Source organism: Calypte anna, chromosome Z (genome assembly GCF_003957555.1).
Source record: "Calypte anna isolate BGI_N300 chromosome Z, bCalAnn1_v1.p, whole genome shotgun sequence".
NCBI lineage: Eukaryota > Metazoa > Chordata > Aves > Apodiformes > Trochilidae > Calypte > Calypte anna.
The window spans coordinates 2393570-2410370 of NC_044274.1; the positions used below are offsets into that span (position 1 = coordinate 2393570).

General features: G+C 49.7%; 1 protein-coding gene across 1 annotated transcript in view; it reads left to right on the top strand.

The window, feature by feature from the left end:
• MYO5B (myosin VB) overlaps positions 1–16801 on the top strand; it is a 123142-nt gene that overhangs the window by 46213 nt on the left and 60128 nt on the right. The window contains exons 8-11 of the mRNA XM_030467534.1: positions 2815–2922; positions 7098–7207; positions 9106–9371; positions 15235–15316. Coding sequence (XP_030323394.1) covers positions 2815–2922; positions 7098–7207; positions 9106–9371; positions 15235–15316 — 566 coding nt within the window. The remainder of the gene's footprint in view (positions 1–2814; positions 2923–7097; positions 7208–9105; positions 9372–15234; positions 15317–16801) is intronic.

The following is a 16801-nucleotide window of genomic DNA, read 5'->3' on the forward strand; positions in this document are numbered from 1 at the left end:
TGTGACATCTCCAGGGATGTGAATACACTGTGGATAAGACACCAACACTCATCCTCTCTGCTGGACTGTGGTTTGTGGTTTAGAATACCCCAAACTGATGTGGTAGCAGCTCTGTTTTATGGGTAGAAGGTTGGAGTTGCTGGGAGGAAGCTATGGGTTTTGTAGGAACTGCCTGCAGAACCTACACACTGTGGTAGATGCCAGCTGGTGCAGGGAGGTCATGGGTTTATAATGCAGGAAACTTTCACAAAGGTTTTTGTTTAAATGAGATTTGAGTATGGGATGGTCTGGCTGGTGTCTTCCAGCTTTGTCCTTTAAATCCATCCTCTTTTTAGGCTGGCTGTTAATGGGTAACTGGATGCCTCCCAAGCTGAGTTTTTCCTCTGAATTTCCAGCAAAACCTCACCTGAATAAGAGGTTTTTCACTTGCAGCAGGGGATGCAGAGATGTGGTGTAATTAATTTTTGATCTCTGTTATTTGCTGGTGCTTAAAAAAGAGAATTGAGGCTTAAAACATGCTTTGAAGTATTTGAAATGGTGTGGAGGGCAGGTTGTGATCCCAAGATGGAGGAGGTTGCTGCTTCAGAGGCTTGCAGAGGTTTCCATCCTGGCTGAAGAGGAGTGGTAGATGTAGAGAGGAGCTTTTGGGTAATTCTGGACTCATGTTAAGGACTTTTTCTGTTCAATATCTTCATTGATGATTTAGAGGAGGGGATTGAGTCCATCCTCAGGAAATTCCCAGCTGACACTAAGCTGGGGGGAAGTGTGGATCAGCTGGAAGGCAGGAGGGCTCTGCAGAGGGACCTGGAGAGACTGGAGAGTTGGGCTGATCCCAAGGGGATGAGGTTGAAGATTCCAAGGGCCGGGTCCTGCACTTTGGCCACAAGAAGCCCCTGGGGAGCTGCAGGCTGGGCAGGGAGTGGTTGCAGCAAGGGAGCTGGGAGTCTGGCTTGCCAGGAAGCTGAAGAGGAGGCAACAGTGTGGCCAGGTGGCCAAGAAGGCCAATGGCATCCTGGGCTGGCTGAGGAAGAGCATGGCCAGCAGGTCCAGGGAAGGGATTCTGCCCCTGTGCTCAGCCCTGGGGAGGCCACAGCTTGAGTCCTGTGTCCAGTTCTGGGCCGTTCAGCAAGTCCCTCAGGAAGGAGCTTGAGGTCCTTGAGCAGGTCCAAAGGAGGGCAACTGGGCTGGTGAAGGGACTCGAGCACAGACCCTATGAGGAGAGGCTGAGGGAGCTGGGGGTGTTGAGGCTGGAGAAGAGGAGGCTCAGGGGAGACCTCATCACTCTCTGCAAGTCCCTGAAAGGAGGTTGGAGCCAGGGGGGGGTTGGGCTCTTTTCCCAGGCAACTCTCAGCAAGACAAGAGGGCACAAAGGGTCTCAAGTTGTGCCAGGGGAGGTTTAGGTTGGAGCTGAGAAAGAATTTCTTTCTGGAGAGGGTGATCAGCCATTGGAATGGGCTGCCCAGGGAAGTAGTGGATTCTCCGTGTCTGGAGCTCTTTCCAAAGAGCCTGGATGTGGCACTCAGTGCCATGGGCTGGGAACCACGGGGGGAGTGGATCAAGGGTTGGACTTGATGAGCTCTGAGCTCCCTTCCAACCCAGCCCATTCTATGATTCTGTGATTCTGTGAAATTAAGTGCATTGGTCATGTTAACCAAATGTTGGTGCTGAAATGGAAGCATAGAATCATTGAAGGTTTGGGTGGGAAGGGACCTTTCAGGGCCATCCAGTCCAACTTCAGGGACATCTGCAACTGGGTCAAGTTGCTCAGAGCCCTGGAATGACCTGGAATGGTTCCAGGGATGGGGCATTTCCCACCCTTCTGGGAAATCTGGCCCAGAAAGGTGAAACATTTCTTGATTTGAAACTGGAAAGGAAATACTTGTCTTGAAAGGTGGTGTCTCAAAGTGGTGCCTTGGTGTCTAACTTCATGATGTCCAGGCCATGGTGCAAAGTAGGGGGTAGGTTTTATTTTTTTGCAGTGACTCAGAGGTGTTTTGTGCTTACTAAAAACATCACACACATATTAAAATATAAATATTGGAATCAGATATACCAGAGGTGACTTGAGGAAGAAACAGATCCCAATGTGGCGGGTTAAAATTAGAGGCTGATGTCCTGCTTCCATCAATTGGTGCCAGCTCTGGATGTATCTTGTGGCTTCACCACAGAAGCTCCTGCTGTGCTGGGGACACCAGGGTGGACATCATGATTTTTCTGACCCTCACTGCATTTTCTGCTCCTTCTTCCCACTGCTCTGGCAAGCAGCAGATTACTGAAACCTCCCAATCCTGAAACCTCCCAGTCCCAGGGCTTTGGATGCCACATTTTGACACATTTTTTTCTTACAGCTTGAAAGTGCAGCTAATGCAAAACCCTGCAGGAGGGCTGGGGAGGGCTGGGGACCTTCTGGTGACAATGTGTGAGTCCAAACCCAGTGCAGATTGCAGTGATTTTTAAAGGTTGCCAGCAGGCTGATATGGAACACCCAGCCAGCTGGTTTTCTCTTTTCTTTTTGTGATACTTTCAGAAATATGTTTGAGTGTGTTAAAACCATCTGGCTGAGCTTTTCCTGGGGAGCTTCTCCTACCTGGTGCTGAGAACTGGTTCTGAGTGGGATGGACTCTGCTGGGACTCAGCCTGGCAGCCTTGGGTGCATTTCTGAGTGGTTTTAGCCTCAAAAATAACTTCTTTTTAAAGACAGGGTGATTGCATGTGGTTTTTAAAGCAAGTAAAAACCCTACCATCTCGTTTTGTATTTGCACCCCTTTCCTGCTTCAAATTGCTGATGGATTTTCTTCTTTTTCTTCTTTCTAGCATGTGCTGAAGACTTTTTCTACACTTCTCAGGGAGGTGACACATCAATTGATGGTGTGGATGATGCTGATGACTTTGAGAAAACCAGGCATGCCTTCACTTTGCTAGGTAAGGGCTTCCTCTGCTTGGAGGTTTCCCAACAGAAGTCTTTTGCAAGTCTTTTTCAGTCTTTTGCCTGAATTATGTAGCTTTCTTGTACCTAAGAGCTGTAAATCCATCTTCCTATATGACCTAGTTGGCTTTACCTCATCCTTTAGTGTGAGCTGCAGAAGTGTTTCTTGCAGCTCTCTGCCAAGTGGCAGGGAATTGGAGGAGGGCAGTGAATAGAAGAGAAACCAAAAAAAAAAAAAACCCAAAATAAACCATTCTGCAGCCAGAGCTCTTCTGTGGCTTTGACTTGCTCTTCCTTACCCTATTTGCAGACAGGGAAAGAGCTTTTACTCTGCACTTCAAGCTGTATTTGGGTTGAGGGGTGATGTAACTTCTCAAACCATCACAGGCTTGCACTGAGCAGCTGATTCCTGGGAATAATGAGCTGAGCACATCCCTGCTGGGCTAGGGCCAACTTTTCCATGGCCAGCTCTAAAATCTGCCACTGCACCAACCACCCCTGCCCATGGGGGTTCCACAGTGCCCCAAGGACTGCCCTCAGCAGAGATTGTTGGAAAAGAAGAAACAACTTTTGCAGGGAAAATCTTGCCCAGAGTTTATTAACATTTATCTAAAACCAAGTTTTTCAGTCCTGGTCAATCTCAGTGTCTCCCTGTTGTGTTTCAGCTGCTGGGAGAGGAGCTCGTGGGTTTTGCAGCTGTGAAATCCCTCCCACCCCCAGTATCCCAACCACAGCAAACAGGGGGACTCATTTCAAGTGTTACAACTGCAAGATTTTCCCTTCAATTGGTCTCTTTTTGTTTTAGATAGGCTCAGTCTCTTTTTCTTTTGAGGATTTTCTCTCCCTTCCTCTTGACTGGCTTGGGTGACTTTTGTTTTAGATGGGCTCAATCTCTTTTTCTTTTGGGGGATTTTGTCTCTCCCTTCCTCTTGACTGGCTTGGGTGACTTCTACCTGTTAACTCCTCACAACTAGAGGCCTCCAGGTGCTCTGAGCTTGCCCACAGGACTCTTAATCCCCAGAGGACCCTCTCCCCACCCCCTTTGGTCTCACTTTGGGTTCCCTTTACCTCCTCCAGAAGATTTCCTGTCCCCTTGCTGGTCCCTGTCTTTTTCCATTGCCAATTCTGAGGATATTTTCCTGCTCTTCTCATGGTTCCTTTGCCTTTTCTCATTTTCCTGCAGTGGTTTTCAGCTCTGTTTTGCTTCTCTTCAAGGCTGGGTGAAATTGCTGCCACACTTTATAGTCTTGCCTTTGTGTCACTAAGAAGGAGAAGTCAGATTGAGCTGCAAATCTCCACCCTCAGCCAAGCTTAACTCCAATTAAGAGCTCCAAGTAACAGCCCAGTGCTGCTTCTTTTAGTAACCTTGAAACTTTGCTTGCTGTGCTGATAACAGAAAAAGTCCCAAGAGAGAGAAAGGGAAGCTCTTGGTCATTCAGAAACCAGCAGGTGATGTCTCAGACCTTGGGTGGATAATTAGGACATCAACACTGGACACAAAAAAAGGGCAGAGAAACCCAGGTGGGATGTAAAAAAACCACAAGATACAGCAAGAAGGCTGTGGGCAGGTGGATGCTGAGCAAAGCTCCTGCTGGGAGTGCCTGCAAAAGCCTCCCAGAAAAAATATATCAGACCAAAATATCTTACACCCCCAGTGAATGCCCATGCCATGTGGCTCCTGCAGAGACCCTGGGGACTGTGAGAGGGCTTCTCACCACCTCCCTGGTGACTTGGTGTGGCAGCAGCTTGGAGGTGTCCTGCATTGTGAATTTTCTGGTCTGTTAGGGGGATGCCTGCAAGGAGTTGTAGTTTCTCCTGTTGAGTTGTCAGCAAGATCTTGCTATTTGCCTGACATGGCAGACAGGAGGCTCCTTGTTCTCTAAAAGCTGCACCCTCCAGCTCTGACCCTCTTGGGTCATTACAGAGCAGCACCCTTGGTTTTGTGTGTGTTTGCAATAGGATTAAACCCTCTAATTACTGTGCAACCAATCATAGAACCAGTTGGGTTGGGAGGGAGCTTAAAGATCACCAAGATCCACCCCCTTTCCATGGTCAGGGACACCTCCCACCAGCCCAGGTTGCTCCAAGCCCCATCCAACCTGACCTGAGACACTGCCAGGGATGGGGCAGCCACAGCTTCTCTGGGAAACCTGGCACAGGGGCTCAGCACCCTCACATTCAACAATTTCTTCCTCATCTCCAACCTCAATCTCCCCTTTCTCTCCAAGTTTTAACCCATTTCCCTTCTCCTCTCCCTACCCCCCTGTGTCCAAAGCCCTCCTCCAGCTTTCTTGGAGCCCCTTCAGATATTGGAAGGTTGCTGGGAGCCTCCTCTTCTCCAGGCTGAACAAGCCCAATCCCTCAGCCTGGCTTCCCAGGGAGGTGCTCAGCCCTCTGAGCATTTGAGTGCCTCTCCTCTGGACACCTTCCAGGAGCTCTGTGTCCTTCTGGTGTTGGGGACTCCAGAACTGGACCCAGAATCCCCTCCCTTGACTTCTGTCTGTGCTTCTGCTGATGCAGCCCAGGACATGGTTGGTTTCTGGGCTGCAAGCACACACTGGGGGCTCAGGTTGAGCTTCTGGTCCATCATCCCCCCCTAAGTCCTTCTCTTCAGGGCTGTCCTCAATCCTTTCTCTTCCCAAGCTCCATCCATGCATGGAATTGCCTCCACCAGGTGCAGAACCTTGCACTTGGCCTTGTTGAACTTCATGAAAACTCCTGAACCCACTTCTCCAGCGTGCCAGGGTCCCTCTGGATGGACCCCTGATGTGTTGACTTGGCCACAGTTTGGTGTCATCAGCAAATTTGGTCAGGGTGGGTAAAGAAATAACGTGGGGATCTTCTCTGTGGTCATTTTTGAGTGATGGCTTTGCAAGGAGTTTCTTCAGCAAAGCGTTTGACACCGTCTCCCACAGCATCCTCCTGAAAAAGCTGTCAGCCCGCAGCTTGGGCAGGAGCACCCTGTGCTGGGTTAGGAACTGGCTGGAGGGCCGGGCCCAGAGAGTGGTGCTGAACGGGGCTGCATCAAAATGGCGGCCGGTCACTAGTGGTGTCCCCCAGGGATCAGTGTTGGGCCCAGTGCTGTTTAATATCTTGAGGGAGGATTTAGAGGAGGGCATTGAGTCCATCCTCAGGAAATTCCCAGCTGACACTAAGCTGGGGGGAAGTGTGGATCAGCTGGAAGGCAGGAGGGCTCTGCAGAGGGACCTGGAGAGACTGGAGAGTTGGGCTGATCCCAAGGGGATGAGGTTGAAGATTCCAAGGGCCGGGTCCTGCACTTTGGCCACAAGAAGCCCCTGGGGAGCTCCAGGCTGGGCAGGGAGTGGTTGCAGCAAGGGAGCTGGGAGTCTGGCTTGCCAGGAAGCTGAAGAGGAGGCAGCAGTGTGGCCAGGTGGGCAAGAAGGCCAATGGCATCCTGGGCTGGCTGAGGAAGAGCGTGGCCAGCAGGTCCAGGGAAGGGATTCTGCCCCTGTGCTCAGCCCTGGGGAGGCCACAGCTTGAGCCCTGTGTCCAGTTCTGGGCCCCTCAGCAAGTCCCTCAGGAAGGAGCTTGAGGTGCTGGAGCAGGTGCAGAGAAGAGCAAGGAGGCTGGGAAGGGATCCAGCAGAATTCCTGGGAGGAAGGAAGGGCTGAGGGAGCTGGGGGTGTTGAGGCTGGAGAAGAGGAGGCTCAGGGGAGACCTCATCACTCTCTGCAACTCCCTGAAAGGAGGTTGGAGCCAGGGGGGGGTTGGGCTCTTTTCCCAGGCAACTCTCAGCAAGACAAGAGGGCACAAAGGGTCTCAAGTTGTGCCAGGGGAGGTTTAGGTTGGAGCTGAGAAAGAATTTCTTTCTGGAGAGGGTGATCAGCCCTTGGAATGGGCTGCCCAGGGAAGTAGTGGATTCTCCGTGTCTGGAGATCTTTCCAAAGAGCCTGGATGTGGCACTCAGTGCCATGGGCTGGGAACCACGGGGGGAGTGGATCAAGGGTTGGACTTGATGAGCTCTGAGCTCCCTTCCAACCCAGCCCATTCTATGATTCTGTGATCCTATGATGGATTTCTTGGGAGAGGGCTGAGAGTTCTGGAAACCAACAGCTTGGGAAGGCAAGCGACCACTTCAGGTGGTTTCAAAGAAATTACAAATGACAGTTTGTTTTCTCTTGTGACAGTCACCTCTGAATTGTCCCCACAGGAGTGAAGGAGTCTCACCAGACAGCCATTTTTAGGATAATTGCTGCCATCCTGCACCTGGGGAACTTGGAAATCCACGCAGAACGAGACGGTGAATCCTGCAGCGTCTCGGTGAGTCACTGGCAAGAAAGAGGCACTTGGGGTGCTTTGTTTGCTCAGAAATCGGGCCACATGGCATGTCTTGAACCTTCAGAGCAGTATCTTTTTGTGGAAAGCTTTTTCCCTCTTGGTTTTCTTTGCTTTTTTCCAAAAACACATCAAAACCAAGTTATGCCTGGGAGGTAGTCTGCTATCCCACCTCTTTATGCAGCCATAGGATGGGTTGGGTTGGAAGGGACCTTAAGAATCCCCTAGTTCCACAAACAAGATGATTCAGAGGTCACTTATAACTTTAAATCCCAACACATTTCCACCAGCAGAAGGTGTGATGCTCCACAACCACTTTGCTACAGGCAAAGCCACAGAGCTGCTGCTTGCAAGGCAGCCACCAAGTATTCCAAGGAGCAACACGTAGTTAATCACCAAGAATAAATAAGACTAAAGATGCCTCAGTGGGTTTGTTGGGGTTTTGTTTCACTATTTGTTCAAGGCAATAAAAAAAGAGATGACATGGAAAACAGTGTCAGTTCTCCCTTGCATCCCAGCCTGGGTTGTTTGTTCCTAATTAAAGGATTAAAATTGGTTCTGGTTCTGATCACCCTTGAGGCACTGTGCTGTGCAATTAGTTGGATGCTGGGGGTAATTTGCTTGATATTTGGCAACACAGGTCTGTAAAACTGGTCTGCTTTGACAACGCTGAGATCTTTAGTGGAGTTTGTGGTGTTTAATTACCTCCAGATTTAATTGCATGCTATTAAATCAATCCTGTTGTGGCTTGGAATCCAGATTCAAAAAGCTGTTGCAGCAAAAATGCATCCTAGAGGTCTTCTCAAATGCTTTTTCCTTTCCACCCCCAAAGCCATCCAGCCTTGCTACCTTGCAAATAATTTCCCTCCTTTAGATAGGTGTTATTACACTGAAGAGATAGAAATCAACTTCTTGCTGTTCAAAAGGCAGCACCTGCTGTCAGAGCAGAATTGGAGGCTTGTCTTAGTCCAAGGGGGAGAAAAATGAGATGCATCAGAGAAAATGGACTTCACATCTCATTTTATTCAGCAGGCCAAACCCCAATCCCTTTCTGGTAATGCCCATTCTGCCTCTCTGTCATTCCAAATGGCGTTGGTTGGGAAACTGTGTGGTGTAATGGAGGAGCTTTAACTTGAGGCTCACTCAAGTCACTCTGAAGGAGCATGTGGCTGCAGCTTGAGGAGGAGTAAAGCAGAAAGAGTTCTTGGCAAAAACACAGGGAATCTTCTCTTTGTGATTGTTGCCTCTTTAGGGGCAATGGTTTTAAATTAAAGAAGAGCAGATTTAGGATGTTAGGAACAAGTTCTGTACCATGAGGGCAGGGGAACAATGGACCAGGTTGTTCAGGGAGGTGGTTGAGGCCTCATCCCTGGGGATGTTCAACCTCATCCTTGCGGATGTTCAACCTGAACCCTGGGGATGTTCAGCCTCAGCCCTGGGGATGTTTCAACCCCATCCCTGGGGATGTTCAACCTCATCCCTGGGGATGTTCAACCTCATCCCTGGGGATGTTCAAGGTGAGGCTTGAGGAGGATCTGAGCACCTTGATCTAGGTGAGCGTGTCCCTGCTGGCTGCAGGGGGTTGGGCTGGATGGCTTTTATAGGGCCCTTACAACCCAAATAATTCTTTGATTCTATTAAGTCCCTAAAGGATAGCCAGAGCAGAAGAAATCAGAGATTCAGAGCTCTACATGAGCTGTTTCCTCCATGTCCATGTCCTCCTGGTGCAGCTGGATCAGTCCTCATTGCTTCTGTTTCCTATAAACCACAGAGCAACTCTCTGCGGTGCTGCTCATTCCTTGCACCAACTGGGGAACCCGGTGTTAAAATCTCCACTTCTGGAGTGTCACCAACCTGCTGACTTTCCTTCTTTTTCCCCTCAGGACAAAGATGAGCACTTGAACAACTTCTGTGGCTTGCTGGGGGTGGAGCACAGCCAGATGCAACACTGGCTTTGCCACCGTAAGCTGATCACCACAGCTGAGACCTATGTGAAGAACATGTCTGTGCAGCAAGTGGTCAATGCCAGGAATGCCCTGGCCAAGCACATCTATGCCCAGCTCTTCAACTGGATTGTGCAGCACATCAACAAGGCCCTGCACACCACCAGCAAGCAGCACTCCTTCATTGGGGTGCTGGATATCTATGGGTAAGCACTCTTGCCCCACCTGGGGCTGTTAAATTTGTCCTTTGTAATTTATCTCCTCAACCTTGGCTTCTGGCAGGGAGGTGGGAATAATAGAAAGGGATGGAAAATAAAGTGCAGTTGGAGGTGGTTCACTGTTTTGAGCCTCCTTTGAGTTGTGTTATGCTGACCAGTGTGTGAAGATCCACCTGAGCACTGCCTTTTTGGGGTTTCCCTCCCATGCTGCTTACTTTCCCATTTCTGTTATAAAACATCAGATCTAAAGCTGAGCCAAGGTGTAAAGTTGCAGGTGTGGAGACCAGAGGTGGTGCTTGGCTCTGCCTGGGATTGCTGTGGAATTAATTGTCTAGGCTCTTGAGGACAAGAAGGACATTGAGGGGTTGGAGTGTGTCCAGAGAAGGGAATGGAGCTGGGGAAGGGTCTGGAGCAGAAGTCTGCCCAGGAGCAGCTGAGGGAGCTGGGGGTGTTGATCCTGGAGCAAAGGAGGCTGAGGGGAGACCTTGTGGCTCTCTGCAAGCCCCTGAGAGGAGGTTGGAGCCAGGGGGGGTCGGGCTCTGCTCCCAAGGAAGAAGGGATGGGAGAAGAGGAATTGAGCTGGAGGTTTAGATTGGAGCTTGGGAAGAATTTCTCCCTGGCAAGGGTTGTCAGGGCCTGGCCCAGGCTGCCCAGGGCAGGGCTGGAGTCCCCATCATTCCTGGAGGGATTTCCAAGGCCTGGAGATGTGGTGCTGAGGGCCATGGGGCAGTGGTGGCCTTGGCAGTGCTGGGTTAAGGGTTGGAGTTGATGCTCTCCAAGGTTTTTTTCCAAGCCCAAGGATTGTGTGACTCTCTGCAGAGCCTGATGAGATCCCTCCAAGTGGAACTGTGCTCAGAGCCACTCCAGAGCCAAGTGCAGAGGCTGCAGAGCTCAGGGTGGCACAGCAAGCTCAGGACCCCCATGGGGACAGGTGGCATCTCCTAAGCCTCCACTGAGCCTTTAGGGGAGGTTTAGGTTGGAGCTGGGGAACAATTTCTCCCTGGCAAGGGTTGGCAGGGCCTGGAGTCTCCATCATTCCTGGAGGGATTTCCAAGCCCTGGAGATGTGGTGCTGAGGGACATGGGGCAGTGGTGACCTGGTCAGTTCTGGTTGAATTTGATGCTCTTCAAGTTATTTTCCTCCCCAAACCCCTTATGATTCTCTACTTCACCTTTTCATCTCTGAAACCACTCTTGCAGAGCTGTTGTGCACCAAGAGACTTCAGAGGACTTTAGGAACCTGTGTAAAGGTGTAAAAAGCTGTAGTGTAACCCAGGGCAAAGCTTTGCAGCCTCAGGGGCAGGGAGCTGCTGGACCAGTTGCAGATGTCCCTCCTCACTGTAGGAGGGTGGATTAGATGGCTCTGAAAGGTTCTTTCCCTGTGATTCTGTGGTTCTAAGTGGATCAGCAGTGAGCTGCTGTGTTCCCTCAAGATGCTGAGATGCTCAGTTGCTCCTGTTCCTGAGGGGAATGTGGGATGGATGAGCTGTAGTTGCTCCAGGAACCAGTCCCTCACCCATCTGAGGTGCAAGTCTGTCCCCTAAGTAGTCAGCACAGTACCTGGAAGATCTCAAATCACCAGCTGGGATTGGCAGAGTCTGGTTTGAAGAGGGGATGAGCTGGAAAAGCTTTTTCCCCACCAGCATTCCTACAAACAGAGGTTTTTTCAGGCTGGGATCTGGTGAATAAAGCTTGGAGATGGAGCCGTGTGGGTGACAGCAGGGCAGGAGAAAAAAAATCTGTCAATTCTAAACTCAACTGTGGTCTTTCAGAAGGCTGAAGAAAAGGAGACTTGAGGATAACACTCATGAAAGATTAAGTTGGGCCTGAAAACCTGTTAGTGTGGAAAAAACCCCTCCCTTAGCTGCAGGTCTGTGTCACGTCCAGCACGGGGCCAGCTCCTGCTTTCAGTGCTGTCACCACAGAGTACAGCAGGGTTTTTTTTTCCCACAGGGACATGGAGGTGCTATGAAAAGAGGCAGGTTTGAAGGGGAAGGAGGTCTGTGCTCCAAGCCACAACACTTGTGTAGAACTCAGGTCTTCTGAAGAGACTCTAAGTGCTTTTCAGAAGGGGATGCTGAGGTCTCAAAGCTGAGGGATGAGCAATGTGGGGGCTTGGGGTGATGGCAACCTCAGTCTGGGCATAGAACCTCAGACTGGTTTGGGATGGAAGGGACCTCAAAGCTCATCCATTCCCACCCCCTTTCCATGGTCAGGGACACCTCCCACCAGCCCAGGTTGCTCCAAGCCCCATCCAACCTGACCTGAGACACTGCCAGGGATGGGGCAGCCACAGCTTCTCTGGGAAACCTGGCACAGGGGCTCAGCACCCTCAAATTCAACAATTTCCTCCTTATATCTCATCTCAATCTCCCCTCTGAAACCTTTTTCCTTCATCCCATCCCTCCCTGCCCTTGTCCCAAGTCCCTCCCCAGCCCCTTCAGGCACTGGAAGGTGCTCTAAGCTCTCCCTGCAGCCTTCTCTTCTCCAGCCTCAACAACCCCAACTCTCTCAGCCTGGCTCCAGAGCTGCTCCAGCCCTCCCAGCATCTCCAGGGCCTCCTCTGGACTCACTCCAACAGCTCCATCTCCTTCTGGGCTTGGGGACCCCAGAACTGGACCCAGCACCCCAGGGTGTTCTCCCCAGAGTGGAGCAGAGGGTGACAATCCCCTCTCTGACCCTGCTGGGGATGCAGCCCAGGACAGGGCTGGTTTCTGGGCTGCCAGCACATGTTGAGCTTCTCCTCAACCAACACCTGATCATGGAATATTCAGAGTTGGAAAAGACCTTTAACATCATCTCATTCCAACTTTTATCCATGGCCAGGGACACCTCCCACCAGCCCAGGTTGCTCCAAGCCCCATCCAACCTTTCCTGAGACACTGCCAGGGATGAGGCAGCCACAGCTTCTCTGGGAAACCTGGCACAGGGGCTCAGCACCCTCACAGGGATGAGTTTCTGGGCTGGTGGGAGGTGTCCCTGCCCATGCAGGGGGGTTGGAACTGGATGATCTTGAAGGTCCCTTCAAACTCAAACCATTCTGTGATTCTCTGAAGAGGAAGCAAACAGCCATTGGTTGTCTTTTCTCATTAGGATGTCATCTAAGTGCAGAAACTTTGTGCAGGGAGGACCTCCTGGTGGGGACACATCTGGAGCTGGTGACCAGACTGCTCCCTCATTAGGAAACCTCTCTGGCAGAGGTCATTAGAGTCATTAGTGACTTTGTTACACCTCCCATGGAGCTGATGCTGTACAGATGCTCTGCCCCCAGCGAGCACTTGCCAAGAGGTTCATCAGTCCCATCTGGTGGCTCTGAAGCAGAAAACAAGAATTTCCGCTCCAAGATCTTTTCCTTTTCTACCCCCACTCTTGGTGTGTTTTTCCCCCTACCTTGCTCTGCCTCTCCAGCTCCTCTTTAATGAAATCTTTTCTGACCCTGCTGCTCTGCTCATGAACCCACAGGATTTGATTTTTTCCAAGGAATCCTGGGAAAATTATGTCCTTTTAGCTACAAGAACTGAAGTCACCCATCTGCTTGGTGTGAGCAACCAAGATCAAGCACCATGGGAGCCTTTGAAGGACACCATGATTTCATCACTCATCCAGAGAGACCTTAACAGGCTGGAGAAATGGGTCAGTGTCAGCTGCAAATTCTACAAGTCCAAGTGCAAGGTCCAGCACATGGGTCAGGGCAGCCCCAAGATGGGCACAGGGGGGGTTGAGAGCAGCCCTGAAGAGAAGGACTTGGAGGTGTTCATCAGTGAGAAGCTCACCAGGAGCCAGCAGGGAGCTCAGAAGCTGGGATGCATCAAGAGGATCATGGCCAGGAGGTCAAGAGAGGGAATTCTCTCCTACTCTACACTTGAGAGACCCCAGCCCAGGTCTGGTGTCCCCAGTAGGAGAAGGACATGGATCTGTTGGAATGAGTCCAGAGGAGGCCCCAAAGATGCCCCAGGGGCTGGAGCAGCTCTGCTGTGAGGAGAGGCTGAGGGAGCTGGGATTGTTCAGCCTGGAGAAGAGAAGACTCCATGGGGACCTCAGAGCTGCCTTCCAATTCCTGAAGGGAACCTCCAGGAAGGCTGCAGAGGGACTTTTCCCAAGAGTGTCCAGCCACAGGAGAAGGGGAAATGGTTTGAAAGTGCAGGAGAAGAGGTTGAGGCTGGATCTGAGGAAGAAGTTCTTCAGCAGGAGGGTGCTGAGACTCTGGAAGAGATTGCCCAGAGAAGCTGTGGCTGCCCCCTCTCTGGAGGTGTTCAAGGCCAGGTTGGATGAAGCTTGGAGCATCCTTGTCTGGATGAGAGGTGTCCCTGGGCATGGCAGGGAGCTTGGAGGAGATGAGCTCTGAGCTCCCTTCCCACCTCAGCCATCCTGGGATCACTCAGCCTGTTGCCATGTGTTTCATCTTAAATATTCTTCATTTTTGGGGCTCAGCAAAGGCTGCACCAGCTCTGGTGGCAATGCCAGCCTCAGGGCAAGCAGAGAAGGGAGTGGCTCCAGGTTTTCTGGGAGGCTTTGAGGCTTCTAAAAGCACAAAAGTGGCTACTTCATCCCATTCCCCATTTCCTTTTGCATTTTGATGTTGCCTTTGCCCAGGGGTTCAGATATTTGACATGGGCAGAGCATTACCACCTTGGCAATACCCAACATAGAACTCCCATCATGTGGATCCCAGCCTGGGAAGCACCAGAAAATCTGCTTCTGGGGGGGGGGAAAAAGGGGCTTTATTTTTTTGAGTGCTTTGAGACTGTTCTGCCAGCACCTCTTATCCAGCAATTATTTCACTGCTCATTTCTCATTACAGCAGCTTATTCCTTAAGCATAAGGGAGCATTGCCACTTCTTCCCTTTCTTTAATCCTTCCAGTCGTGTGTCTGAGGCTTTTTTTTTCCCTCTCCCCCTTCCAACTGTGCTTTAAAAATAGAAATAAAAATCACATCATTCCCTGTGGTAGCTGAAAAATGTCTTTTTTTTTTAAAAGCAGCCCTGTCTGCCCATCCCTGGGTGTTGCATGTTTCAGCTTCCACCACCCTGGGGGCTCTGCTGGCATTTTTGCTGCTTGCCTGGAGTTTGGGTTATTAAAAGTGTGGATATTTTTCTTTTCTGATTGTGACTGGGAAGCCAGTTTTGAGCTTGATTTCAAGTTGGCCCCTGGAATGATTGGCTTGATGTTTCTGCCAGGGGAGCTTTGGAAGCCCTGGTAAAGGGAGGGATCAACCAGGGGAAAACCAAACTCCCTCCAAGGAAGGTGTTGGAGGTGAAAGCACCCTCTTTTCCTCTGCCTTCCTGAAGTTGTTTTTTTTTGTTTAATTTTCACACTATGAGGGATGTAGTCCAGAAGCTATAATTATTAATTTAACCTTGTGCAGTTGAGGGACATCCCAATGGCAGGGGGGTTGGAGTAGATCTTTAAATTCCCTTCTAACCTGAGCCATTCTGTGATTCTATGAATTTAATTCCTTCTTTTTCTGCTCTACTGAATTACATAAACAGACCATGTTGGGTCTTTTAAGGCAGCAGCTACTGTTGCTCCATCACCTTTGCAGTGAGGATATTTGGACTTAATATTTCATATTATTTTTCCCCCTGAGAGGCTGTGACATTTCTCATCTCAGCACTGCTGGGCTTAACAGTCATCCCAAACCATCTCATTTGTGTGTAGCTGAAGAGTTCCCTCAAATCCCTCAAGTTGTAGCAAGGAATGATGGAAATTTGGAGGAGATCTGGGAGAAGAGGAATGTGAGGAGATAGTTGAATAACTCATGTTCCCCATCATGCAGATGGCACCGTGGCAGAGAGGAGGAGATTTGGGAGATGCTGCTGGATGCTGATTTATTCTTTTTTTTTTTTTTTCAGGTTTGAAACTTTTGAAGTGAACAGCTTTGAACAGTTCTGTATCAACTATGCCAATGAGAAGCTCCAGCAGCAGTTCAACTCGGTAAGGTCAGCTTGGAAACATCCCATCAAACTTAGCAGGAAAAGTTACCAAGGTTGGAGTCTTTTTTTCTGCCTTTTATCTCCATCCTGGTTGGATTGCAAAGCCAACAGGAATGTAGACCATGGGATACCCTCTCTCCCAGGCAAAAAATCTGTGTTGGAATTGCACTAAATGTTCCTATCTAGTAAAAAATGCTGCTTGCTTGGTTGATAAGCTTGAGAGTGGCAGCAGGTTGACTTCTGCAAAGGCTTGACCAAGGGTTTTGAAGAAGCAGAAAGTTTGCCAAGTTGCTTTTGGCTAAAACCTGGATAGGTTTGTGCCAAGTCCTGATTTCCAGGGTGAGACAAAGCACAGGTGGGAACCTGCCCATTCAGTGAGCCTTAAACCTTTGTGATGGAAACTGTATTAAATATCAGGATTGGACACACTCCTCAGTTTTTAACTTGGACACACCTCACCCAGACCTGAGCTACTTCTGTTTTATTCTATACAAGTGCTTACCTGCACTAGAAATGAAACCACTAAGGGATCTGCTTTCCCTGCTTACAGCAGGGAAAAAAAACAAACATCCAACTGATTAGTTTCAGGATACAGAGTGAAATTTGAGGAGCTAAGTACTGTGGAATCATTTGGCTCTCTGGAATCCAGTCCCTTGAACATTTGCAGTGTCTCAAATGCATCAGATCCCTGCTGCTAAAAAATGAGAAGTAAATTATGGATTGGGTTTGCATTGCTTGTGTCTTACTGCATCCAGTTCTCCCTTCTGAAGTGTCTGAATTCAAACTCTGAGAGGACACGTTTGAAATGTTTTTTTATAAGCTGTCTTTGAAGGAAAAAAATAAAAAGTGGCTTTGAAAAAAATAATTAAAAAATATATTTGGGGAGTCTCAGAGCCAGAGGCAATTTATCTGCTTGGGCAGAGGTCAAGAAGCTGCAATAGCAATGTTCCTGACTCACTCAGATGGTGCTGCTGATATCCCTTCAAGGACAATGGGTGCTTTTTGTGAAGCTTTGCTCCCAACTGGGGGCTCCAGCTTGCAGCTCCCTGCTTTAATCAGAGGAGGGATTTTTCTCAACCCAGGAGATATCTGTGTCATTGCCATTTCAATCTAAGGCTCCCACATAAATGTTGTGACAGCTTTAGTTCTCCACTGAAAGTCACTTTAAGCTTGTTTTTTTTTTTTTTTCCCTGCCCCATGGTTTCCTACTGTAATTCTTTTCTTTTCCTTGCCAGATTCTACACTGTAAATGGCAGAGCTTCTAGAAAGCTCTGAGAGCACCTAAAGCTTCTGGATGTGCTGAGGGAGAGCTCTAAGGGCACCTGAAGCTTCTGGATGTGCTGAGGGAAAGCTCTAAGGGCACCTGAAGCTTCTGGATGTGCTGAGGGACAACTCTTAAGGGCACCTAAAGCTTCTGGATGTGCTGAGGGAAAGCTCTAAGGGCACCTAAAGCTTCTGGATGTGCTGAGGGAGAGCTCTAAGGGCA